Here is a 27,988-nt window from a genome sequence, read left to right on the forward strand (position 1 = left end):
AGTGCAGGATATACTGAATGCCAGAGGTGTGGTACAACTGCTGCAATTTATTTGATGAAAAACAAAACGTTTTAGTGCTTCCATTTTACTGTTTAGTATGTCATTACAGTATTTTTCCCTTTATAAACTGGAAGGACACAGAGCTCAAAAACATTAAGTCTTGCACTTGCAACATGACATTTAGTAAAAAAAGTTACAAAACCCATCAGCTCTTAAACACACTGGAATTGTTCAACTAACAGAACACAGGATCATTGCCTTGCAGCTGATAAAGAACTTCAAAACAAGGAAGCAAAACGGTGTCTTCAACTGCACTGATGATAATCCAGAATACTGACTGTAAATTCCATGGAAATAACCTGAAGTTACACTAGGAAGAAGCAGCGACTGCTCCCTCACCTTTGGGATGCCCAGAAGTCGATCAACTAAAAGCTTAAAACAATAGGAAGGTCACATCACAAAATGAAGCAGCAATTACCTTCAAGGGTACCGTGAGATATTTCGAGATGGAAATTATTCTAAGTCAAATGGGTTTAGTGCATTGTGATTTGGCTTTATAAAAACATTTAAATGCACACTACAAACAGAACACTCTGTTTTGTGGTCAAGTAGTTAAAAAAAATCACTGCATATTCCTCACAGGTGACTGAAACATATGGATTGAAAAAGGTTGCTAAATATCCAGTTTTCTTAAAAAAAAGCAAACATTTTATGAAAGAAATAGTCTATCCATGACTAGCTTATGCTATTGGTGCTCCCATTAGATGGGCTGGCTGACGGAAGTGTAACCAGAACAGATGCACTCATATATATATATCTATATATATATATATATATATAAAAATCACAACAGGCAGGTTCCTCCTTCCAGGCTGGAAAAAACTCCGAGATACATAGCATATTTAACCATTAAAAGGGAGCTAAGCTTCACCCAAGCCTTTCATAATGCACTTAATGAAATATTTTTCCTTTAAAAACAACCACTGGTATTAAATAGAGCTTTTTCTTTACATATAGTATTGGTATATACAGAACAAAACACAGAACAAAGACAGATGCCAAAAACAAACCCAAAACAAACAAGTGACTTCAGAAGTCCTGAAGCTCAGGAATATTTTGGTACAGGTCCAAAGTCTCTGGGTTTGAGAACGCTCCCCGTTGCTCAACTTCTTTCCCTGCAATTATTTGCTTCACAGCTACTTCCACTTTCTTCCCATTTATTGTATACTGAAAAACAAAACCAGCAATGATAAAGTTACACTCTTCATGTAGTAGCTTCATGGAAATATTCAAGAAACCCCTCAGTCTCAGAACTCCATTTTGTACATTGTTTTTCTCTGAGGCACCAGAATCTTTCTGAAAAAAAAATCACTTTAAAAGGAATTAAAAGTTTGTGTGATTCTAGCTTATTACTCATATTTGGTAACACTATAAAAACCTGATCAAGCTCCAGCTTCAACCACTGAAACCATATCAGAATAATGGTATAAACATTAAAAAAATCCTTAATATTTTACATTGCGACACATGCAATTTTCAAACCCTTTTTAATTCTCTAAGGGTGGAGTCCAAAACCAATGCCCAACTGCATTTGGCTTCAGGAGAAGAAAACCATGACTTTTGTATCTGAAATGGACAGTCTTTTTCTATGGGGTAAAGTGAAACACTGAGCTTGTATTCCTCTACATTTAAATGTTTCAAAATAAACCATAAGAGGCTTCACCTCCACTTACAAACCACAAATTCTATTACATTGTGTTACTATAGAAGTAACCACCATATTTCATTAGAGATCTTTGAGCCGGTGAAACAATCCTTAACTCAATACACTCCTACAGCCTTGACCTTCATACTAAACCAAACTTAATGAATCTAGTGAAGTTACAGGTGATCCTACTGTCCTCAACTGCCCATTCCTCAACATCAGCAATCTGATTGTCTCAAGTGCTCAGAAACCACAGCACCTCAGTGCTGCCCTCTCAGAAAACACAACCAGTCAGACTGGGCAAAGCAAATGTGTTTACTGATTAAACACCTGTGGGTGATGCTCATCTGGTCAGGACAGGACTAGAAAGACTTGCACTAAGTTTGCAATGTGTTTCTTAACATCTGGGTACCTCATTAACAATGCTTCGTATTCCTGAAGTCCTACTCACTTCAGCACAGTTATACTATTTCTACCACTGTACAGCATCAATATACAGTCAACACTGGATTCTATTTTCTGTTGCTTTTAGAAATGTATTTGAATCCTCATCTGAAAATACAAAGAGGTTTCCCTTCCAAGCAACACTTTCAAAGGACAGGAGACAACTTTGATCACTTTACCACTGGCATGCTTACCTGAAAGGTAATTAAAATTCACTCAATTGTAAATTCAGTCAAAGGATGAGCTAATTAATGATCTAAGGAGGTTTTCCTGAGGGGCAGCCCATCGCAAGCACCTCACTGCCATCAACTTTGTGCTGTATATTTGGGTGATTTACACAGTTTACAAGTTCAACGCTTCATGCAGAAGCCAAGCTGCAGCTCAAAAAAACCTTTACTTCACCATTTAACAGGTGCAGGGGATTTTACACTCATGCAAATAGAACATTTTGAGCCAAGTATTATTTGCCAGTGGCCTGAAACAGAAGCAACCCCACAGATCAGCAGCAGGTTCCTGTGTGCACTGCAAAGGTGGGTGGTCCTGAACCCCAGGCAAGAACACTCTGCACCCCAATCCTGCTGCTCAGGGCTCTTGGGTGACTCTATAAACCCAGATATTCCCACTAAAGAGCTCCTGGAGCAAGGACAAGCACTGCAGAGTAACAGCTCCACAAGGCTGAGCATGTAGAACCTTCAACCACACAAATCTATCTCCCCCTCCTCTCAGAAGCACTAAGATTTTAATTTTAGTCACTGCTACAGTTAAGACACTGATAGAGCTACATTTAAGTGGCTCAATAGATGTAGAAGCAAAGTGGTTTACAAAATTTTATAAATTTGCTCCGTGCTCTCAGCTTTCATAAGAAAGCCATTTGAAGCAGAAAAACAAGAACAAAATAAGCTTATGGGTAGCCAGAAAAGCTAAGGTTAAATTACCTTTTTAATATTTTCCTATAGAAGGCTTAAGTAGATATTACTGCGAAAAAGCAACACATTTAAAAATGCCCGTTCTCAGTTTATAAGTGTTGTTAAAAAACAAAAACATGCTTAACTGAAAAGGAGATGAAATGTTGCTAAGCAACATAGACAAACTATTTATAAAGCTCGAATACACTTTTGAGATGCTAAAATTTCCATGCATGTGGGTTTGAAGAGCAATGACAACTGCTCCTTAATTACTATTCAAGGTGACAAATTAAAAAAAGTAGGCAGCGTTTTTCATGACATACCGGAATGCCTTTGGTTTCTAGAATGAGGCTGGGAACGTGCCTGGCGGAAAGCGCTATGCGGATGGCATCGCGGATCCTTTTCACCAGATCCTCGCTGAACTCGTGGTTCAATGCCATCTTCAGGAACAGGATCACCCTCTCCTCCCCGTCCTTGCTGTACTGGGGGACGCAGAGGCTGTCGGAAACCTCCTCAAAGGCTTCAACTGAAAATAGGGGAAGAGTCCTTCTTAGCACTTGCATTTGGATATTGTTCTGGAATTCTCACCTCCCCTAGGGCTGGAAAGGCAGAAATTCTGGCTAAGTTGTTCTACAATGAGCAACCCTTCTGGGTACTCAAACTTTAACTCCCACTCAGGTAAAAATCCAGGTTTAAGAGCAAAATATATTTAGGCCCAGGATGAAAAAATTGCTTTAACTTTCAGGACAGAATCTTTTACACAAAATCATTTACTTTGGCTTTCCTCACAATTCCCCTTGCTGTAGACAGAAAATACACATGCTTCATCACACAGGAACGAGATGAGACAACAGGTCCTTAAATCTCAGATTAGAACCTTTGCAGGCACCGTTTTACCACCTTTCATAAGATAAACCGTCTTTGAAATATGAAGCACAAACTCAAGAACATCTAATTATTAGGAAAGATACAGTAAAATCAGTGTCAAGAGCCTGTCTTGTAAAGGGGAAAGAAAAGCCTCAAATTTGGTATTCACTTACAAATCTGCATGATAGAATTAGCCTGTAAGGCCTTATTATATGAAAGCAACATCTTCTGGAGATGACACCTCAACTGGTCATCTCCAGCCAGACTGATCCTTCAGGGAAGCAACCAAGTCTACAAAATTGATTTTTACTGTTAATGCTTACACACTTTGTACTGTCTTTCCTTTGAAAAACAGCAAGTCTTATTACTTAATCCTTCCAAACACCTTTATAACGCTGACATTTCAGATCTCAGGCAACAATGGCACAGTTGAGAGAGGTGCAAAGTTGATATCATACCTATGTTGTAGATTTCAGAACTTCCAAATCTTACTCCATTTGGATTTAATGTACCATCACTGAAAATCAGACAAACAAAAAGCAGCATTAAAATGTGATTAGAGGTTGATGAAGAGAGAAATATTGATGCAATTAACCAAGTCTCTCTACATTCCATGCAGTGATTATGCAGTCATATTAGAAATGGAATTTTAAAATTTTATTCCAAAAGGCATTTTGCTCATTAGAAAAAAGTTGGGTAGAGAACTTCAACATTATTCATTCACCTCTCCTAGTCCCTTCACCTTTCTCATAGCCTACAAATACACACATATCACTGACAATAAAATAGACCAATAATCTTTGTAGTGCTCCGGCCTATTAAATTGTGTATCATTGCCTTCCAGTCTCTCATAGCTGGAACTTGTATTTCAAATAGAGCAACCTCAGACCATACGTCTGTTGAGCAGGTCTATTTGTGACAACACCAGACTCAGCTTTAAAGGTTTTCACTCAACTTTGTTTCAAACAGCAGCCTCTAAATACAAGCACAAAATATGGCCACAACTGCAATCCTGAACACCCATGATCATTAACACAACCACAACTTAGTACCTGATCTTCTATAATTAAGTTTTGCTGTAAAGCAAGTCAATGGCAAAGCCAAGGTCAGAAGACAGGTTTCCTGACTCACCACCCTGAAAGTGCTGCACTTCAATCTGAACTTCCTTAGAGATGATCCTTCTAATCACGGAACACAAAACCAAGCCCAAAACCAACTTAGGTTCACATACACAAAAGTAGGGTAGAACTCTCAAACTGGCTCCCTTCCCTCTGATCCAGCTGCTCTGTTTAATTTAAGGGTTGAAATCCACAACACTGGATTTAACAAAATTAATACAAAGCTAAAAGGCATGACAAAGGATCATGTACACTATGCTCTAAGGTGAAGTTTGCATATTTTAACACTTGTTTACTCAAAACATTCACCAAAATACTATACCTGCGACCCAACATGACAATTCCTCCTGTTTTGGGATTAATTTTGCAGTAATCACCATGGGCCCAAACACCTATTAGAGAATGACAAAGGTTAAGTAGCTGATCTCTTATTCATCCAGTCCCAGACATTTGTGTAACCCAAATCACATAACTTAGCAAAACACATACAAAGACATATCAGATATACCGTGATAACTACCCACAGCAGATGTAGCAGTACTTCACTACACAAACAATCTGCATTGCATTTAATACAGAGAGCTCACGCACACAAGAGCAGCTCACACATTAGGATCCAACCCAAGGTTATCTTCCAATTGCTTGTTTGCATAACTACACAGCATCCTTTAGAAAAAGAGATTAATAGCTGCTCTGCACACCACACTGAGGAAACTGGAAGAACCTTCCACAAAGGCAACAATATTCCCACCAGTCTTTCTTGAACCACTTCTTTTATAATGTACAATTCTGTGCAAGAAGCTTTCTGTGCTTGTACAATAGATCTCAACAACTCCCTGGGGAGCTCATGCACTTAATGTTCTTTATTTGTGTTAATGTAAAATCAGATTGGACTTTTCAGAGCTGGAATAACATTTGTATTATTTAAGATTGATACCACTACAGCAGCCTGCCACAAAGAGAAATACAAGCCAATTTGACTCAAATTTTAAAAAATAAAAAGCCCCTATATTATTTGCACAGGAGACCATTTTCTAACTTCACTGTTACAACCTTAAGCCCATTTGCAAGGAAAGACAGAAAAGGGGTTTCAGACAGAACCTCTGGACCGCTGCAATTTCAGTTTAACAACTGCCACACAGGTTTTTCTTTCCATTTATTGTTACCAGGTTCACATGCAGACTGCAACTTCCACACTCCCTCAATTTACCTATATGGTTCTCTCCTGCTGCATCTCCTGACTTCTCTTGTGAATCCACTCTGTATTGCTGCTATTTATAAAAAAATAAAAAGCTTCTGTCTCCAAAAAGCAGCAGCTTGAGGTCCTACTCCTCTAAAACAGCAGCAGGAGCTCAGCATTGCTGTGCCACACATGCAAAAGCTCTGGATGAGCAGAGTCTGCTGTGATTATTGGGAAGAAAGCCCCTGGCCCACAGCACCTGTTCCTTTACTCTGACCGCTGGAAAAGTGTATGAACGCAGAATACACGTGTCTGAGGCTGTGTGTACTTAAAGCTCATGCTAATGAGGTAGCAGGTCAGCACTTATCCACAGGATTCACTCCTCTGGCTGGGCAGGAGCCGTCTGGCAGAGGTGCAGCAGCACTCATTAATGGAGGATTGCTCCCTGACCTGTTCAGCACTTTCATTTCACACTCATGCCAAAGAGTCTTCGTCTGCACTACAGATTATCAGGCTGTTACAGTCAGATCTGCCTAATGAGAGCAGGAGCAAAATGGGATTGGAGCTTTCCAGAGATTCTTATTAAATTGCTTTGGATCCATATTCAAGACAAAGCGCTAGAAAACAGCATGAGATAAAATGTGCTGTGGAGCTCTCACCCAGGCAATCTCGACTCCAAGCTGCACCTGCCTGTCACTTGGCAAGACTAAACCTGTACCTGCCCAAGAGCAGCAATCCAGTCTACACCCTCAGTTGGTTTGAGCAATAGCCAGAGCCCTCTGTCACCTACCTGGGAATTTTGAAAAATAAGCCTTCCTGTATTTGCTTCCATTCTCGTCGTTCCAGAAGTGTGTAGGCTGGCAGGGAATAGGCTTGGTACACACCAGCTCTCCACTTTCACCCCAGACTGGTTTTCCTGTTTACAAAGAGAAGTATTTTCTGCATTTCTTTTCTGTAAACAATAGAGTAGCAATGAGCATCTACAGTTACTACTTACACACCAGATGCTGCTGCAGATCTGAGATGAGCTGTGACTGGCGGTCATAACAGCTTGTGTTCAATTCCTAAACTCATCCCTATCTTAACCTCAGTAACTTCAGGAGAATTACAGCACAGGATGGAAGCCAGTCTGGCACCCACAGCAACACAATTAGCTAATTAACACACACCAGAGCCTAGAATTTGGCCTTGACATGCTTCAGCAGGGTAACAGAAAAGGAGGGTCTTGGTACACCTTGGTTATCTTTACCAGAGTCCTATATGAACCAGATCGGACCAATCCAGAACCAGTTTTGTGGAACATTTCAAAAGTGAAATTACCTATTGAACAGCTGTTTATCTATCTAATGAATGCAACTTAAGGCCATATTACTGCTGTATTTCATAAGTGCACATATTTTGCATTAATAGTTACCTTCATCGTTCCATGCTTCTACAGCCATTCCAAGATTTCTGGCCTGAATTTCTCCTTTGTAGACTGGAATTGTAACATTTTGACCCATGAAACATGAAATGATATCTGTCCCACCTACAATAAAAGAAGTCTGTTTAGAATACATAACACTTCTTGGAAAAGCAAAACTGAGAACTACAGAACAACTCCGGAACGGCAAAGTGCCACCTTTGCCAAATGCTTCTGATCCACATTAAGCTGCGTAGAATAAACAGTGTTATCTAGGATGTTATGCATATTTTAATAAAACAAGGTTTCTTTTCTTACTTTATATGCCTTTTTATATGTGTATGCCCTTCACGCATAAATATTCCTTAAGGCATAACTCTTCTTCCAAGAGTTTCTTTAATCTCATGTAAGGCAATTTCTGTTTATATAAGAGTGAAAAAATAAACAGGTCCTCATTTACAGACTTGGATATTTAAGATTATTTAGAAATGTTTTCTTGTTTGTTCTAATTAGTTTTAAAAAAAAGTCAAGCTACTCCACTCAATATTTACTCAGCTTTTGTATCTTGTTGTCATTAGTCTGGGGTGGGGGGAGAAGGGAGCTGTGCCTAACTGGAATAGTTGTAGCCTTTTTAAGACTTCAAGGAAGCAGAATTAAGACAAATCCATCATGTTAGCTTAACTCAAAACCAGTCTTCTGCATTTGAGACTATTAAATATCTGTACTAGCAAGTTCAAGATTGTGTACTTACTCATACCAGGACCAGAGTCAGAGGTGATTTCAGTAGCAGAACAGTCAGACTTCAAAAATCAAACTAAACCCACTTAAAAAGCCCTTTGAAAAACACAGTTCTGGTTGCAAAGCAGGATGAGGAGTTCTGTGGTGGACCTTATGTGAACAGAAGTTGCCTCTGCTAGCACTCCTCACAACAAACTGCACAGTATGTGGGCTTGATATTTCTCTAATTATACAATTTACACAAAGAAAAATCTGTCTGCAGTGCCAATTACTTGGCACAAAAGAACTGAAATGGGAACATGGCAAAACCTCTCCAAGAGGTATTTTCTGCTAAAGTCAGCTATTTGCAGAACAGTATGTTCTGCAGGTTAATAGACTCTTCTTGATCTCACCCTGCTACCCCTAAGGACAGCCAGGCAAAATAAACCATCCTGCTTAAAAAAGCTAAAACCCAAACATCCACATATCAGAAACATTCCACCAAAAAGCCTTTGAGTGTACGAGATTCATTATGGCACACTGAATTATGCAGAAAATCTCTGCACTAAAGAGACGATTAATTCCTGTTTAACTATAACCAAGCCTGGATGATCCAAGGCTTAAGCTCCCAAATATGCAGCAGCAAACAAGCAAGAAGTAAACGCAGAGGCAATGAACAGAATTAGCAAGATGTGTGCAGCATAAAAGCATCACCTGAAATGGATCCCAGGAGGACACTGCTTTTTATGTGCTTGTAGACGTACTCATAGCTTTGAGGTTTGAGCGGGGATCCTGTAGACAGGATTGTGTGGAGTGTTTGGAGATTGTGTGTTTCACCTTAAAACACGGGAAAAAAGCAACAAAATAGGTTAAGGTAGAATTTTTAGGAGAGTTTGTAGCTATTTATCACTACAATCCAGAAGAATTACATAAAGGACTGTGAGAAGAGAGTGCCAGAACTGGAAAGGCAGGAGGGAGGAAAAAGGCACTCAATAGCTATGTGAAGCTTACATGGTTTTAAATTTTTCTCTTCTAGCACAGCCAGCCACTTTGCACCCGTTCCAAGGATGGTGATCCTAGAGGAAAAAGAGTTTAAGTATTTTGCATATTTAAATATGCTAAGATTTTGAAGACCTGCAATTCCCCCCACAGCAAGCAAAGGCTGGAGACACTGTACATTGATCAGTCAAGCAATGCTGCTCCTTAAAGCTTTTTAAGTGCAAGGCACATCCTTTTGAGCAATCAAAATTAGTCGGATCACACGTCATTTCTGCAGCCTTGAAACTTTTAATTCTACCTTTAAATATTAAGCAAAGCTTTCCCACCTCACAGCAGACATTCACTTTCATTTACAGGAATTCATAACTGCAGAACACTCCAAAGACATCACAAAATGTTATAGCCTTTACTTCATTAATGGGCCATAATTGCTGCTAAGGTGTTTAATACAAAACTGCTGCCTTGTTACACTCATATATAGAAATGTTGCTATTTCAGGACACAGTTCGACAAAGAATACTTCACCCTGAAGACAGCCAGTGATTGCTTTAGATACATGTTCAGTTTCCACTGATGAAAGTCTGAGTTGCAGGTCCCTAACTGAACACACAACCTGGCCGAGCTACCCGAACAACTGAATTCTACCCATGGAAAAAGGTATATTTAGAGCTCAAACTCAAAAAGCAGGCTGTACCCCTTCCCCACTCTATCAAAGCAAGCACCAGTTTAATGTTTCTGCTGACTTGAGGAAATTTCTTCCCCACCTTCTGCTAATTTGTTCTATATTACAGCAATAAACTCAGCCAAGGAAACACAGGGATGGAGAAGGGATCCAGTCTGAGTGCACAGAACAGGGCGATACACACCAGTACAACTTGAAATAAGATCCTGCTACCTTTGATTTTACTCCCAAGGTGAGATGGAAGGCAGAAGTGCTCTTGAGATAATAACAGTTTCAGAGACAGAGGGAGGGCTATTTCTGCACTATCAAAAAGAGATTTTCTTTTGCCATTTACGTGGATGATGGTTACCGAGAGGGAAAGGAACAGCCTATGTGAACACACACGGGTGCTCAGAGCTCTTCACTGGGTACCCAGCAGCAGCCCCGAGGGCTCACAAGCACCCTGCTCCTCCAGTCATCGCATAACACACATGGGAACTATTTTAACTCTTGTGTAATATCTTACTTTCCCTCCATGCTTCAAATTATTGCTTATTTTACAGTCAGAATACATAATGCTTCTCTATTTTAAGCTCTTTGACACTCCCTTTACAGCACATGCAGAGCCTGGCCTCCTATTATTTCCCTCCAAACGCTACATAATTGCTGGATGGTGACTAAATACACTTCACTTCAACAGACCTTTAACTGATGTCACCTTAAGTAATTCTTGTCATGCAGTGTGAGATATCTTGGTGATCCTGTAAGAATATTCTATCTGAAGGCAAGCATGCAACATCTTCAGAGAAGTAAGGCAGTCTTAACATGTTGAAGGCTTTTTTGGAAACATGTAAGATGTGACTGAGCTGGGAACAGACTGCATTATGAAGTATCACACAGATGGCCACCGCTTTTAGCACCAGATTATAAAAGTGAGACATGCAGACACATTTCGGTTATCTTCACTTAGTTTTGGCATGTAGAAACAATGCTTAAAAATAAGTTGTGTTATTTCTCAATCCTAAATTTTTGCCTGTTGTTCTACTTGAGGGGTTTTTTTAATGGGGTGGGGGCAGCCTTAAGGTTGTGCTTTCATTTTGTGATATTTTTTTACTGGAAGCATACTGACTAAGAATTAACCTTCAATTATAATAGCCAGAGACAAAATGTCACTCTAAATATTACATGTCACAAAAGGCAGACTGAAGTTTAAATTATTAATTATCAAGAGTCAGAAAGTGACTTTTGGCATTCACTTTCCACCACAAATGAACTCATTTTAATTACCAATTAAAAATGACAGTCATTTTACCAGTAACATCATTCAGATTTACTCCTTAAATCCAGTCTGCAAATTATGAAAGTTGCTAAAAAACCCCTAACAACCCCAAGTTTAATCAGTGTACAAAGCCAAGTATCACCACAGGATCTGACAGTTTCTGACACCTGTCATTTCTCTGGGCTTCGAGAGAGGGCACTGTGAGCCTTTTTAAGCACAAACAACTGTGTAAAACAATTAACAAACAGCTTGACAGGGAGAATTGGGCATTATAAATTAAAAAGCAAAATATTAAAATATAAGCAGCCCTGCTGAGCCTTTCCAGTCAATTTATGTCTTTAAGTCAAAGTGCTGTATTGACTCTGTTGAGCTGCTTGAAATAAAGGATTCTTATTTTCCAAGTTCTGAGTGTGCTGAGAAATTACTCTTCAGATTGCTCCCAATTACCACCTTTTGAAAACACTGCTCTTGAAAACTGCCTATTGAACCAAAATTCTTTGTTTGCCTGGAATCCAAATACTTGACTCAAATTTGAAACAATCGGCTCTTTGTCTCTTCTGCTCTCTCTCAACGATTGTTCCAGTACAACATTTTAAGAAGTGCTTCCACTCAAGGCCAAGGCGGAAGATAAATTATGTCATGCTACACACATTTCTGACCCAGGGAACAACACTCTAACGTGGTTGCTTGTAGTGGTCGTCCTAACAGGAGCAAAGACCATTATCTTTCTGTTCAATCTTGTTGACATACCCTAGTCTGTCAGTCAAGTCCCAGAGCACATTTGGCGATGGAACCAGAGGAGACCCATCATACAGGACCACCGAAGCCCCTGTAGCAAGTGCAGTCACCAACCAGTTCCACATCATCCAGCCAGTCTGCAAAAGACAATTCCTACATTAGTTGGTGTGTTTGTCAGGTACCCATTTGCTTCCCTGGCAGCTGTCACAGGATCAAGGTGTTGAGGCTGTCATGGGTAGAAGACCTACAGGCAACTAGAAATGATAGAGAGGAGTTGCTTTGGCAGAACCACCCAAACCAAAGCCTGCTCCCTGCCCTTATGCAAGAGGCACCATTGTCCCCTCCAGTTTCCTTGCCCAAAGTTCTCCTGCTTGGAGAAACCATTAGACTAATGCCTCAGTTTATGCCCATCTCTGCCAATTACATCTAATTGTATTATTTAGAAATCAGAAAATAAGGTTGGAGCACTGTTCATCCTCTCACCTGCCCCAAAACTGGATCAGCTCCATGTTCCTGATGGATGTTCATAACTTATCCTTAGAAATCCCTGATGAGATGGGGATTCCACATCTCCCTACACACAGACCTTTAAAGCTTCTTTCCTCCCCATCAAAACAGAAAGAGATTCAAGAAAATCTCATCTTCAGTATGGTCAAGTCTTGCATGATGCAGGAAGGTGGAGCCTGTTTTGCAGGTGATATTGACAAGGCACTTAAATCAATAAACCCAAGCAACTGTAAAAATCAATTTCTTTTCCTCACTAATTGAATCAAACATTTGACACAGATTTGACCTTTGCTCAGAAAGGTCCTTGTTGCTTATTATTCCACCTGAGTTTTTAAAACTCTGTTAAGTAGGACAACCCCTTGCAAAACAAGAATTAAAAATACATTAAAAGGTACTTGCAGATGTGTAGGCAAAGCTCTCCCATTTTAAGAAAAACACATTAAAGTGTTTTTTTAAAATGCCTTAAGCCATACTTACCGTTGTATAGTACATAATAATGTCATTGCTGGTCATGTTGCCGTGAAGAATGTGTTCCTTCAGATGCTGTATCAGCGTTCCCTGAAAACAAGAGGGAAAGAAAAATATCAGTTTACATAAATGGACACCAAAATTCCAACAGCACATTAAGACTCCACAAAATCTAATGTTGTCAATCCTTCACAGGATGTACTCCAGGATTACAGGCAAGTATTTCTCTTTAGCCACAGCTGAAGTAAATCCCAGCAGCAGCAATCGCATTCTCCATTTTCTCACATAACTTTTCAGCCTCTCATTAGACCTCAGCAATTCCCACAGCACTTTACTGGTAATCCATGGAATAAATAACTTCCTTCAGTTCCAGCTCTGCTCAGACAGAGTCACAGAGCACTCCATGTCAGCTGGAATTTCAACCACAAGCTTTCACCAGTCACATTTTCCAAGATAAGCCCTTCGATGGAGTTTCATTTCCAGCACATCCAGGTAACTGGGAGGAATGAAGGACCTAGAGCTGCTATGAACTGCAGCAACTGCTGCACAAAAACTGTTATCTAGTCTTCAATTAACACCTAGGAGACAAAAGACCCAACTGTAGACATCTCTTGTCAACACTGAAGTGAAAAGCAATGTGAGAAATCTCACTGCTCTAAGCACAAAGACTAACAATAAAGTTGTTACATATATTACTTCCTTTTCTTTTTTATTAGAAATGCTGCTGAAGTACCTTTCTGATCATCATTAAAGCATAACTGTCAGCATAAATAAATGTACAAACTACTTCATTAAGTCACTTCACTGCAGTGACAAATTAATGTGGTTGGTTCTAAAATAAAGATGGTTTTTGCATTTATGCAAAGAGTTATAGCAGAACTATTAAGAGCCTCATAAGCATGAAACAAGATTTATGCCAAAAGAAAATAGATTACAGATAAACATTTGAAATGAAAAAGGAGAGCCATAAAACTGGTACATGCTTTGGGAGAAAAGGCAGAAAACATTACATAAAAATAAAGGAGTAAATCTTTTTTTTCTCTTTGCAGCTCAGAGGAACCAGGTTTGAACTCATCTGCTACTGTTTGAATAGACTAAGCTGTCACAATGGCGCCCTCTAGCTTTAGATACCACCATCTACATTTAAATAAAAAAGCAGGATTTTGAAACAGTGTCAACTTAAGTTGCCAATAGTATTGCAGACATTAACATAATTAATACATGTACAGAAGTAAGCACATCACCCCTGCAAGAGAATCTGAAAGAGCCACACAAAAATTAAAAGTCTAATTCAATTAAAATATATATTGGCTTTCTTTTTCCTTCATTTAGCTGCTATTTCACAGTTTTAGAGGCAAAAGAAGATTTTTTTAATGGTGACTTCCTGTAGATGCTCTGAACTATTCTCCTGCAAAATCTGCAAACAAAGGCACTGTAGTAGAAGGCGTAAGTTCTTTTGTGACAGACACTTGCTCCCAGGAAACAGTCGAAATCCCTGAAACGTCTCCACACCAATCTCTAAACTAAATTATTTTACATCCTTATTAACCCATATTTGCTTTTCCACTTGAAAATAGAAAGTTTCATTGGCAGCTGCTGAAGAGCTGTCAGCAATCAATTCTTCTTTAAACTATATTATATGATACTGCTAAAGGAAAAACAGAAGCCAGGTAGCTCTATCTAAATAGCGCAGCTCCCGGAGGGAGGACGTACCCCTGCTGAATGAACCATGCATTTGGGTGCCCCTGTTGTGCCCGACGAATACATGATGAAGAGAGGGTGACTGAAAGGCAGCTGCTCAAACTCCAGCTGGGGGGCCTGGTCTCCTTTCCCAGTAGCAAGAAAGTCTTCTAAAAAGACACTGCAGAAGAGGAGAATAAAGGAACATTTCACATTTTTTAGAAAGCATTACCCCAGCCCATATATATGATTACCACTGTATCCAATAGTTTCTACAATATATACAATATATACTCAAGCTGCCCATCTTAACAGCTCAAAGCAGACTGGAATAATCTGGCCCACACCACAGTCTGGAGCTTCACCATTTCCAAAAGGTCTCCAACACACAATCCAGACCAGTAAATAAGCAAAGCAAGTTCTCTAAAAACATCACTTAAATTATTGTTGATTTCTGGATGTGACTTTTCTCCCTGCTATATCTTACTGATTTTTTTCTTTCATTTGAGAACCACTAATACCAATGGTGATTTTGCAGAAGCAAAATATTTGCAGCAACATCCTACTTCTGTTTTCAGTGTGAAGCTGGAGCCACATGAAGAAATCTAGCTAAATCCTAGCTTTTGGAAACTCAAGCACCCAGCCAGTTTCAGTAGCTATCTGCATCCATCTCAGCCCCAGTTAGGACAGTCCCAGCTCACAAGCTCCCATTACCTGTTTGGAATTTTGGAAATATCTATGGTTTCTCTTGAGGACACATATGGAATCACCACTACTTTTTTTAAATCTGGAAGCCCTGGAAGAAAGAAGGAAAAAAATTCCATCATTCAGTTATATAAACCCAAGGTCTTTACTGTCTGATTGTATCACACAGCATAATGCACTAACAAATAATTCTGACGCACTGAGTATTGGATATAGTTTTAAATGTTAAAAACCCCAAAAGACTAAATTGTTAGCCAAGACATGATTTCCTTAATGTTGCCAGCCTCTTAAAAACAAGCGTAAATCTGCAAGCTTTAGTACCTTGATACCCCTTGGTTTGTCTTCAACAGCACTTCACTTGGACTTCAAAAACCAGCATCAGTCCCTGTTCCCCTACTTGCACTGCTGACTAATTTATGACTATATATTTAAGCTAAGCTAGCAAAAGACCATCAGAATTACACTGGTAAGTTTAGTTTAGACTGATTAGTTTTTACTCAAATCGGCTCTGAAATTCTAAGTGGCCACAGAGATATTCTAAAGGAAGGAAGGACAGCAACAAGCAGCCCAAAGTGTCACTTTTATTGGCAGTGCAGGCTTTGAGTTCTCACAGAACTACAGCATAACCAAGACTCGATGGTATGTGGTAGAATACCTTTCACCACACTGAGCAGCTTTTCCAAGTGGTTGTGTTCTTTGCCATTGTATATAACAGCTTCAACAGAGAAGATGAGCTTCGGCTGAATTTGGGAAAATCTGTCCAGTACACCCTAGGAATGAAGAGAAAAACAAGGTAAAAATGCATACATACAATGTCCATGCTGCCTGATGTTTAAAAATGAAGACCAATGAGAGGACTAAGGGTACTCTGACAGAAGAAATCTGAAGAGGGATGAATCAGAGACGGATGACTACAGTTCTCAGGGTTTTACCAACACCACTAACACACCCAGTTGCATTCATTAGCACCAGCAGGATCAAATCCCACAGGGCAGCCCGGTGTGATACAAAGGGAATACAACCAGATGGAACATGTAATTGCAGCACTGGAACTTCAATCCAACCAGATGGCTCAGCAAGGAATTGCTTTCATGAAAAGCTCAGGTACACTAGATATGGCTCTTTCTATTCTACAAGTCACAAATCCAGCGCTAAAAAGTTGTGCAGGGCCCCAGAAATGGAGCTGCACCAACATTACTGGGGCTCAAAGGCTTCTCACACAGTTCTAAGAGCAGAGCCTCATTTTAGATATCCAACAATTTCTTATGCACAGGTCACAAAGATCCATTTATGTCTATTAATAGGAAAGTAGTTGAAAGGGACTAAAGAAGCAAAAGCTGCCACAAGTGAGATTCTGCGCAAGAGGGAGCTCACTGGTTTCTTTGGATGACGGCATTCAGAGCCTGCAACATGTAGGCAGTTCTGAGAAGTGACATTTCTAAGCTTCACAAAACATATATACACAATTGAACTGTTGAAAATGCTGCACCACTTCCCAAAAGGCAAACAAATCTTCATTGATGTTAACAGGACTAACGTAACTGCACAGAAAGAGGCAAATCTCTTCCTTAGGGTGGAAGGCAATATCCCCGAGGATCTCTGCTCATCTCCCTCAGGGTCTTAGGGTTTGGATTCATGGGAACACAGGCTGCCAAGCCAAAGGAGAATAAACGATATTGATGATACTGCTGCTCCAAGGCTAAGTTTCATTAAAAAACTATCACAAAAACTAAATAAAGCCAGGCACTGAAAATAAGAGCACATCAACACAGACAGAAAACATACAAGTACTCTGTAGTGTGAACAAAATGAACAATCTTCCCCCAGATGAGAGATCAAATCACATTGCAAAGAAAACACTCCACACTGTCATTTTCTGAGCAAGGAGAAAATATTTGTAGAACAGATTGACCATTACATGCTGTAATGATTTATTTTAATCATTTTTTCCCCAATGATACAACCTGGAGAAAGTGGAAAGCTGCTGCCCTCTAGTGCTGATCCAGAGGCTACAGTTCCATACATTAACTGGCTATTGGGGTTAAACATTGAGGTTTAGGGTATATGTTACCTAAAAACTACCGTATTTTCTGTGTTGTGCAATGCACAGAGGGCACATTCTCCCAAAGCTTTCATGCAAACTTTTAGATAGAAGAAATGCTCAACACTGTTTTAAGTGATTTGTATCTCTTGTTTCTTATGTTTTGTGCTACAGACTTTCCAAAGAAAGAATCTATTCCCAAAGCTCCCAGGGCACACTAATGTCTGTTTGGATGTCGTGAGCATTTTTACCATATTTTACACACACCATTTATTCCTACACTAGGAAGACTTAAATGGGTCAGTGGTATTAGCATGAAATCCCTCACCTTGCTGGCAAACAAATACTTCTGGAAAAAAGCAACTGGAATGTTACATGTTTCATCCACACAGGAGGCAGAGAAAGGGACTATTTAGGGTGAGAAACAGGCCAAGGATCCAAAACTATGGATTCTGCCTGAAAATATCCCAACAAGTCAGCTAAAGATACTCAAACTGCTATGCTGAAAGTCATTACTGACAACTGAAAGCATCAGGATTCAGATTGTGGTAGCTAGGAGGAAAAAACCTGGTGTACTTGGCTGTGCCAGGAGGTGGCAGCAAAACTAAGGTGAACAGAATCGAGCTGCCCCTCGAATTTGTCACCCTCCCATTTGTCTGGAACACACAGTAATAAGGCGACTCACATTAATGCCAAAGTCTGGGGATGTGGAACTCCAGATAGCACCGATACTCGCAGCAGCCAGCATCGCTTCCACCGCATGGATGCTGTTTGGTAAGTAACCTGTGGCAGAATTTGCATGGTTAGAGACAGGAGAAAACTAAAACAAAGTCTACAGTAAATACAGTCAGTACTTCACCAACAGAACAGGTGAAAACTCCAGTTCAAAAATTTCTGGTATAATCATGCTGGAAATTATGACAAAAGTCCCACTTCTCAAGAGTGCCAAGAACACATTGCCTGTGTATTCAGAAACAGAAGGATCCAAACTTCCATAGTTATTTGAATAAAAAAATTAAAACACAACCAAGCTTAGACCATGCATCAAAGATTTACTTGGAGCCTTGAAAGAATGCATCAGGAAGAAGGAAAGCATTTCATACTCCTGTAGGACTTTAACATGGTCATCCTACCTAACACTACTGTGGCCTGAGACTATTAGTACCACGCTAATCTCCTTACAAAGCTAGCTTTAAAACCCACGTAAGCAACCAGGGCTAATACAGTTACTATAGATAAAATACCAGCTTTAAACAATGTAATTCATTGATGTTTTGTTGAGGATTTTTTGTGTGAACACATGGGGAAGATTAGTTGGTTCTTAACTGCTGACTTGTAACAGAACAAAGCTGGTTATGGGGATATAATAGTAGCAACCTATCCAGAGATAAAAACCAGATACTCCCTTTCATTTATTCCTGCTGCAGTCACTGGTCTTTGCCAGACAGCCTGTGGGGGACCAGGAGTGAAATCACATGGGGATTTGTGTCATGTGCATTAGGTTTTGTATCCATTTCTTCAAAGTGCTCAAGCATCATTGGCATTATCACAAGCCATCATTAGAAGAGACATTTCACCACACATCCACTTCAGTTATGTTTACTATTAAGTGTTATCTCCTTGATGGAAAGGGAAGACTAGGATGAAATCAAGCTGAAAAAGTACTGACACGGCTGTTTATCCACCCACATTCACCCACCTCCAACTTCAACACACTGTTACTGTCTTGATGCAACTAATAAATTGTATTGAACAAACTAGGGGATATGTTAAGATATTGTTTTTGCCAATGTCTTTGGGATAACTTTTAAAAATACACATAACACGTTTTTACTATTTGATGTACGCAGGTAATAAGAAACACTACACTTAAATTCTACAAAGCTTGAGTACTTAGAACTTAAGTTTTTATTCCTTAGTTGGGTCTCAGAGGCCATTGCTCCTCAAGAAGTTGTCAGATATGAATCAGATAGTGCTAAAATTGAAAATGAAGACAAAAATCAGAGCATCTTCCTGACTTTGCTGGATGGTTCAAACCCAATTAAGGATTTAGCTCTAATTCTATGTAAAAAAGCTAATCACCAGCTGTGATAATTACATGTTCAGTCACCAGTTCTGTAGAATACTCATACCATATGCATGAAGTGTGAGCTTGAGTGTATTTTTCATTTGCAGATCGTATTTGTGGGTTTAATAAAATAACACATACCCTTCTGTTTTTGAAGACATTGGTCCAAGTTATGATTTGTAACATGCAGAAAACAAACTAAATAGTTTCATCACTTTGGTTTTGCATCATATAAGACTTTACACACACTTGGGATAATGGCCAAGTATTGCTCAAATCACACGTGATTCCAGCAGAATATCAGCTGAGCTACCAGGTAGGAGACAAGGAGCTCTAAGGATATTGCAGTTTAACTTGCACCAGAATGACAAAACCAAAGAGCTTAGGTTACAGGGCACGTGAAGAACACATATGAAGGGGCTCAGCTGGAAGATCAAAACCAACAATTTAGAAATAGACTGAGAACAACTTAAGTAATTCCTTCCTGTGCCTGGACTGTATACTGTACAAGCTGAGACAGAATTGTTTATATAGAAAAATCCACATGACAAACTCACAAAATTTTCTGGAGTAGTATTTCCTGCTGTAAGCTAGTGAAAGGATCAGAGTTCTAACTATCATACCGAGCTCTGCACTGATATGACCTGAACAGCTGGTGAGCAGCAACTCCTCACTGTCACCACTCTGGAAGACACTGCTCCCAAAAGCACTGGTGGCAAAACGTCCTGCAAGACCATTCCTGGAGACCCACAATTCTCAGTGCACCACATTACCCAGGACACAGGGTCAGGATTTGCCAGCTGGCACCAAAACCACCAACCTGGGACCGTAATTTCTAAGATTGCTCCTGTGTGAATCTGTCAGTTGAGGCTCAGTGATAGGCAAAGTCCCCAGTGCTTCCACACAGTGCTTATGAAGTGGACTTCAGTGAGCTATGAATGAGGTATTTTCCTTCCCCCCCCAGTGCCAGAGAACTCACAGGCTAATCCAAGTCCCTTCCCTCTAGAAGCATATTTCACACAAGTGTAAATATAGCAGCATAAGAGCCTTTTCTTTAGAATGTTTACGTGAAGCAGTATTTAATATTCATGCTCCTACAACTCTGACTACTTGCATATTTCAAGAAAATTTCACCTCCTGTCCTTTAAGAAAAGTCACTCACCTACAACTCTGTCTCCTACTTTTATTCCCATCTTCCTCATGGCCGCAGCGTACAAAGCTACAGCTTGTCTCAGTTCTTCAAAAGTAACCTTCAAGATTTCTTCTTTGCCTTCCTCTGAAGAAAGAACATTCAAACAACCAGTCAGAAATCACGCATTGAAACATAGTCCAGTACAACAAAGCTAATTCTGGAAGAAAAAGAATACAGAGCAATTTTAGGAGAAGTTTTCAATCGTAATTACACTTTTTGCTTTCCAAGTTCCTCTTACGCTGAGCATTCATGATAAATAGATCACACTCTTCAAGGCTACTGTTTAACATGGAAAGAATAAGCTCTTTTTCCCTTTTTGTTGAGTTTTCTCATTAGGTCTTGGAACGAGCAGCAAGGTGCTAACATTAGGTTTTATTAGGGCAAGTCACTGCTGACTAGAAAATCATGCACATATAGTCACAGAGGACTGATTTTCAATATGCTTTTTAAACATCTGCGCTTGCCAACATCCCACAGAGTAAATAAACTAAACTGGACTCCATCTCTGAAAAGATCTGCAGGGTGTTTTCATTTTTGTACTGAATGTCAGTGATACATAAGCTGTTAATAAATCACCCCTGAAACAAAATGAACACATCTAAATGTTATGAAAGGCAAAGTTTGTCATCTTAAAGGTCTGTGTGACCTCTACAAACCATTTGGCCTGTCCCATTTCCAATACGAAAAGGATGTTGCAACAAAAATTTACTCCATGCCCTGGTACAGCAGGTCCCTGCAGAACAGCTACCAGTCCCATTTCCTTCAGCAGGGAACAGTATTTTTACTCTTTTGCCTTCTTTGACTTCCATCTGATAAATTCGGACTTACACAAAGCAAGAGAGCAGGTTGTAACAGGAGACACCACACAAGTCAATGTAACATGTATTTCACACGCCGAGCAAGGACCACTGACAAATACTGTGTTCCATGGACAACAGGAAACTGGACTCTGATCCTGCCCCATGACTAAAGCCCTCAGGAGAAGGGAGTCACAAATAAGAGATTCACAGCAGGAGCCAGTGACAAGTGAAACAGTTCAGGAAAGTCACATTTACATTCCTGTGCTCTGTTATACCCACACGGCTCCCGCAGAACCATCCTGACCAAGTTCCCTCAACACCGCTCTGACCTGGCACTGAGGGGTTAACACAAAATACTCTGACTTAAGAGATCTTAAGAAGATTAAACACAGCAGAGGGTCATGAAAAGCAATGCAGGTAGAAGCTTGTTCACCGCAGAGACGCGTGTTCACTCCAGCATTGACACAGTATTCAACTGGGAATTTTTGCTCCTTCAGAATTATCAGCCCTGGTTACGTGACATGAAGCAGTGGGTCTCCAGTACACCCCATGACTTCCTAACAAGAAATCAGGTCTACAGGGACAATGTAACCACATATCAAAGCAAATAATTAATTAAGTTGCTAATAATTCCTTCAATAACTTGAACTGGAAGTATTTAACTCCACTTTTTCTCAAGTTGCACATTTAGCTTTCAACATTAACAAATCAATCACTAATTCTACGTACAGACAGAGCTGACTTACTAATTAGTGTTCGGCTTTTGGTTGTTGCACAAGATGTACTTAACTTCATTGATTTTTTTCCTCCATTAATATATAAAAAGCTTTTCTAATTACCTCCAAATTTGAAAGTGACAACTTCACTTTGAAGCCAGCTTTCTGTTACAAGAATCTTTTCTATCAGACTTCACAGGATCAACTCTTATTACACCAGAACTGGCTCACAGATTTTCCCATTCTCTGAACTGGTAGTTTTTTATATATATATATGTGATCAGAGAGGTTTCTTTCAATATCTCTAAGCAGTAAAATGCAACTGATAAGTTCTTTTTCAGCAGCAACCTTACAAAAGATGATTCTGTTGTCTTGCATTTGTTTTAAACAGCTATCAGAACAACACTAATACACATGTAATTCTCCATGCATCAGAAATTAGAAACTCAGACTTTTCACACCTACACTATCAACCCATAGTTCTCCATTCTCTGCCAACGAGCTGTAAGGTCATATTGTTCATTGTTAAGCTATTAAAGAGCATCACTGCTTGGTCAGTCTCATGACAAGGATTAGGTCCAGCAAAAGGGAAGCTCGGAACACAACTCCCTAAGGATGCACTCACACACCTGCACAGAGGCTAATCCCATCTAACAGAGATTACAATTATTTTTTAAAGTCAAAGTCATCAGACAGAGGAAAGGGACTTCATTGCCTTAACACGACCATCCTTATTATGAGTAGACTCAGATTTTACTAGGTTTAAATCTTCTCTAGTGTAAGAAAAATGGAGCTTCAGTGTTTCAGAAAAGTGAAATTCCAAGTCTTCCATATTTGTAACAGCCCTTCCTTTCGGTATTGTCAAGAGCAGAGTTAATTCCTACCTAAATCCCACGTAGTCCTTTGTATTCCTAAAATAAAAGGCACAGGAAGAGGGTGGGAGGGACAATATCAAGCAACAGTACCAAAATACATCCTGAAAGCAAGCAGTAGGCAAGTGTTTAACAAATGCAAACTAACAGCTCAGATATTGAGTGATACTAAACACAGCATGATCTCTGCTGCCTTACTGCTCTGAAAACTTCATTTAGTTTGCCAAGGACTCTTCAGACCCTTCTATATTCCCAGGGCAAATTTTGCTGGTTTTTGCAGAGCTGTATCAGATTCCGCAGAGTTACTGACTTTATTTTCCTCTTTTCTCCTCAAGCCAGTTTATTTCAAGGTTTCATAAAAAGCACAGCTGTTTTATAAGGCCTAGACCTGTGAACTATAAATAGACACAAGCCATTAATTCTTACTTGCTGCATACAGTGCAATCTTGTCATTGTCCTTGTGCTTCAGAAGATTTTCTGCATAGTTCAGATGGCTTCCTTTAAACCATTCCGGGATATCTGCAATACTTTTAGATGTATCAACCACCTGAAAAAAATGTAATATGTTACTGGAAAACTCTAATACAATTTATTCTTCAGAGCATTGTACAGAAGTCAGCTAATTAATTCCAAGCTCTTTATACACTATTAGGCAAGAATAATTTCTCCTAGCTTACAGAAGGCTAACAGGCACTGGATCCTGTAATTACAAGCCTGGAAAGATTAATTATTTGTCAACTGTCACAGGCAAAGACATCATTACAAAATCACTAGAAAGTGCTCCTTGGTGACAGCTCTAGCTTTGGACCAGCCTTAAGTCCAGCAGTGAAACAAACCACCGGGGCTGCATCCAGACACAGATACAAATCACAGGGCATGCTGGGTTTTCCCTCTGGAACAACCAGAGCAGGGTGGTACATTGTAGTTCTCTGCCAGGCCATGCACTCCAGCCTCCCTCTTATAAAAATCAAACATAGGAAGGTGTGAGTACCGTGTCTGCCCCAGAATGAGTTAAAGGCAGAGACCAACACCAGGAACATTGACAGTGATAATTCAAATTAACCCCAGTCTAAATAAGTGACCTGTATAGATAAATGTAACACCACAGCATGGTCTGGTGTTCCACCTGTGATTGCATTCAGCCACTACCATCCCCTCAGAGACACTTCAAGCCCACACCTGATTGCAGAGGCTTCCATAACCAGTTCTACAAAACCAGAGGGGAACAGGTGTGCTAAGCAGGGAGGCTGACTCAGGGAACAAACAAACTTGACCATATGCCAGCATTTACAAAATCAAGACTATATTCTACCAGTGCAAGCAGAAAGTAGTATATTGGTAAAGCTGGTTTATCTCCCCTTTGTGTTGCTCTTGACTGTTTAAGATAAACACTGACTTACCTCATCATACAGGCGAGAGCATACGATGTTACTGTACTTCCAGAATTCCGCCCAGAAGTCCGAGTAGGATTCCACTGACCACTGGTACAAGTCATTGTAGTTGGCTAGAAGTAATAGATATCTGTTAGTGTTATGCTGAGAATTACAGGATTTAAAACAAACTACAATTAGGGATATCCCAGATAAAGGAAATTTATGGCTAAAACAACCAGTAAGATAAAACTGATCACACGGAGCAGATCACTTCTCTGTTCAAGGCAAGGGACTGTGGCACCAACAGAAATAGTCCACTTGAACACTGGAACAGATGGCATCGTTTCACCTGGCTGCATCACAAGCCATTTGTCACCACAGAGACGGGGACCCTTTTCTGGTAACTCCATGCAACATCTACCCCCTACTTGAGTGAAATAGAGTCCTGCTCACTGACACTTCCACTATCATATCAACGACATAATGCTCTCATACAGAAGTTAAACAAATCTTCCTGAGAGAAACGTGTTTACTAGCTAGATATTAAACCTATGACCTGGCATTAAAAACATGGAAGTGAGCAGTTTAAGTCTTACATGATTGTGAGACACAAGAAGTAATGTGAGGAATACATCCCAAAAAAACACAAATCAAACTAAAGACTGAAATTCAGCAGGTAAAACAGTTTGAGGTATGAATAACCAAAATAGATTTCTCATCACCAGCTTACAAGTGACATTCCCAAGTCATGTCCATGCTGTCTGAAGCTGTGCCAACATCAATATCTGCCACCAGTGACATTAGTAACAGTTTCCTGCTCTGCCAACTGTTGTTTCCCATTTGATGCTTTCAGCCAAACACTTGAAGTCATTTTCTCCAATTACATCTGGTTTGCCATCCCATTATCCAGCTGATTGCTTCAGAAGTCATCTCTGCATCCTCTTCCTACAAGGAGGGCATCTTCCAGCTTTGAGAGAAAACATTCAAACCCATCTCTACACTGTTACTCACACTTGATCACCACAGCTGTTACCCCACCCAGTCTGTCCCTTCCACACCTTATACCGCTCAGTCTTCCCTATCAACAGCAGATTATTCTCTAGCTATTACTGACAGCAGAAGCAAAGGCAAAAACTCTTCTCCATAACTCAGTTTTTGCCTACATATTGCCTCAGTCTCAGCCTCCTACATACCCCTTATTTACACTCCGCCCAACTTACTCTTCACCATTCTGTACACTGCACATCAGCTGGTGTGAGCATAAGACTTTACCAAAGGCAAGTTCAAATTCCAACTCCTTCAAAAACCACGCTCTGAATCATCTGATAAATGCAAAAAGCTAAAAGTCAACACTAATTTGATTTCCTACAATATGAAGGGTTTGTTCTGTCTTGTCTATACAGTTCATCCCCAGATGAACTTTAGTGTGCAAGTCCTCGGTGGCCTGTTATTCAGCAATTCCACTTTGTGTCTCAGTGCTGTATTTTCAGGCTTGGACAAAACCAGGCTGTTCAAAGGGTTATATTGCCCTTAGTTCTCCTCAGTCCACATCTTGATGTTACATAAAGAATCCATTCTTAGTTGTTGAATAGCACACAGACCAATGAACATCAGTTCAAATGTAATACAAGTTGACAAAGGTTTCCATATATATGCACAGGAACCTACTTTAACTGGAGATAGCCACTTCAAAAGGGAGTGAATAAAGTTCTACTTGTTACAGCCATGAACACGGGCAGCCCATCTGAAACCACATTCAATCTTGACCATAAGTACCAGTCAAATGACACTTCTACTTAAGGGTTAGCTAAAATCCTGTAGTAACTTGCTTCCTAGATAGCAGGAGAGTTAAACACTATGTATTTATGTTCAAATGTGATACCCCCAGCAGTCAAGCCAGCTACTTGGCTTGCCCACATATCAAGTTTCCAACCAAGATGCACAACTGTTTCCCACACGTGAAGTGCTGGAAGCACTAGATACATTGCTACTGCTCCAGAATGTCTCTGCTTATACCACCGACATTTACACTGGACTGACAAACTTGTCACACCACTTGCCAAAAATACTCCCCTCTGCTCCCCAGCAGGCAGATGACTACAGGAAAGCTGTACAAGCAAATACAAGCCCCAAATACTTCAGGAGAACAGAGCACACACAGCAAGCTCATCAGAACAGGAGGGTTTGACCCTCACATGCACCAAACTCCACCTGGTTCATGACAGGAATGAGCCCACAGAACCAGCACCACTGACTCCTGATACCTGGAGGCATCACCTACAGCCAGCAGTCACTGAAAAACAGAACAAGACATCTCCAAAGGTCAAACCCCTACCCAAATCAGGGCTAAATTCAAACTCAACAAGCTGTTTTTACATCAGAGGGCCACACACCTATTCACAGTCATATAGGTATTTCTGAACAAGCACAAAGCAGAGCCTGAAGTTCAAGAGCTTGAGCAGACACACAGCATAAAGACTTGGCTTCCAACACCAACCCAACTCACATGTCAGCTTTTACTCCCCAGTGTACTTAAAAATTACAGACATCATCAAAATCAAAGATGAGACTGCAAGCATAGCCTTAACTCAAACCTCACACACAAATGTTGTTAAAACACCATTTTCAGGCTCACCTTAACCTCACAGACATGATGGCCATGATCCCTCCTTCCCACAGCCGCTGGAAACACCAAATCATTTCAGTACACCTGCTTCCCTGGGAAATCCCCGCAAGCAGGACCCTGTAGTGCCAGAAGCACATAGCAGGGCCTGATGTCACTGGGATGTCACCAGGGCTGACCCCCAGCAGCAGCACCAGCCACAGATAACACTGTTTGTATTTCCCAGCAGTGTGTACACTACATGAGATGCTGCACTGGAGGCCTCTGCATGCGGCACACCCAGAGCATCCCGCTCACACAGAATCACAGTGTCAGGGGTTGGAAGGGACCTGGAAAGCTCATCCAGTGCAATCCCCCCATGGAGCAGGAACACCCAGCTGAGGTTCCACAGGAAGGTGTCCAGACGGGTTTGAATGTCTGCAGAGAAGGAGACTCCACAACCTCCCTGGGCAGCCTGGGCCAGGCTCTGACACCCTCACTGAGAAGACATTTCTTGTCATATTTAAGTGGAACCTCCTGTATTCAAATTTGTATCCATCACCCCCTGTTCCATCATCGGTTGTCTGGGCCGCTTCACCCCCCTCAGTCACCGGGCGGTGTCCGGGCACCCCGACCCCTCACCAGGGTGTGGACAGACAGACAGACGGCCCCACCGGCCCCCACGGCCAGAGCCCGGCTCCAGGGCCTCCCCGCCCGCCCGGCGCTCACCCAGGCGGAGCCCGCAGCTGCTAGCCACGGCGGCGCGGAACCGGTCCATGTGGGTATTCCGCTTCGTGTCAGGCTCCCACATCACCTGCGACTCCATGATCTCGGGCTCGCGGGACATGGCGGCGAACGAGCAACCGACGAACGGTCCCTCCCGCGGCCACCGATCGAGCACCCGCCCCTCACGCTCCCTCACCCTGACTGTGCGGCCCCTCCTCTGAGC

The 27,988-nt window shown here is 40.7% G+C and overlaps 1 protein-coding gene across 1 annotated transcript; it reads right to left on the minus strand.

Annotated features, from left to right (window-relative positions):
* Positions 1 to 27: 27 nt before the first annotated feature.
* On the minus strand, positions 28 to 27,981 carry AACS (acetoacetyl-CoA synthetase). Its single transcript, XM_065851733.2, has 18 exons — positions 27,769 to 27,981; positions 24,465 to 24,568; positions 23,491 to 23,611; positions 20,647 to 20,760; positions 18,102 to 18,199; positions 16,031 to 16,145; positions 15,385 to 15,466; positions 14,704 to 14,851; positions 13,000 to 13,080; positions 12,028 to 12,152; positions 9,350 to 9,414; positions 9,053 to 9,175; positions 7,634 to 7,747; positions 7,010 to 7,135; positions 5,362 to 5,431; positions 4,380 to 4,438; positions 3,378 to 3,580; positions 28 to 1,227 (listed from the first exon to the last, which is right to left on the minus strand). Exons 1-18 carry the CDS (start codon positions 27,884 to 27,886, stop codon positions 1,090 to 1,092), a joined length of 2,004 nt encoding a protein of 667 aa, XP_065707805.1. The 5' UTR covers positions 27,887 to 27,981; the 3' UTR covers positions 28 to 1,089.
* Positions 27,982 to 27,988: the final 7 nt, after the last annotated feature.

This window comes from Patagioenas fasciata, chromosome 17 (assembly GCF_037038585.1).
Source record: "Patagioenas fasciata isolate bPatFas1 chromosome 17, bPatFas1.hap1, whole genome shotgun sequence".
Lineage (NCBI taxonomy): Eukaryota > Metazoa > Chordata > Aves > Columbiformes > Columbidae > Patagioenas > Patagioenas fasciata.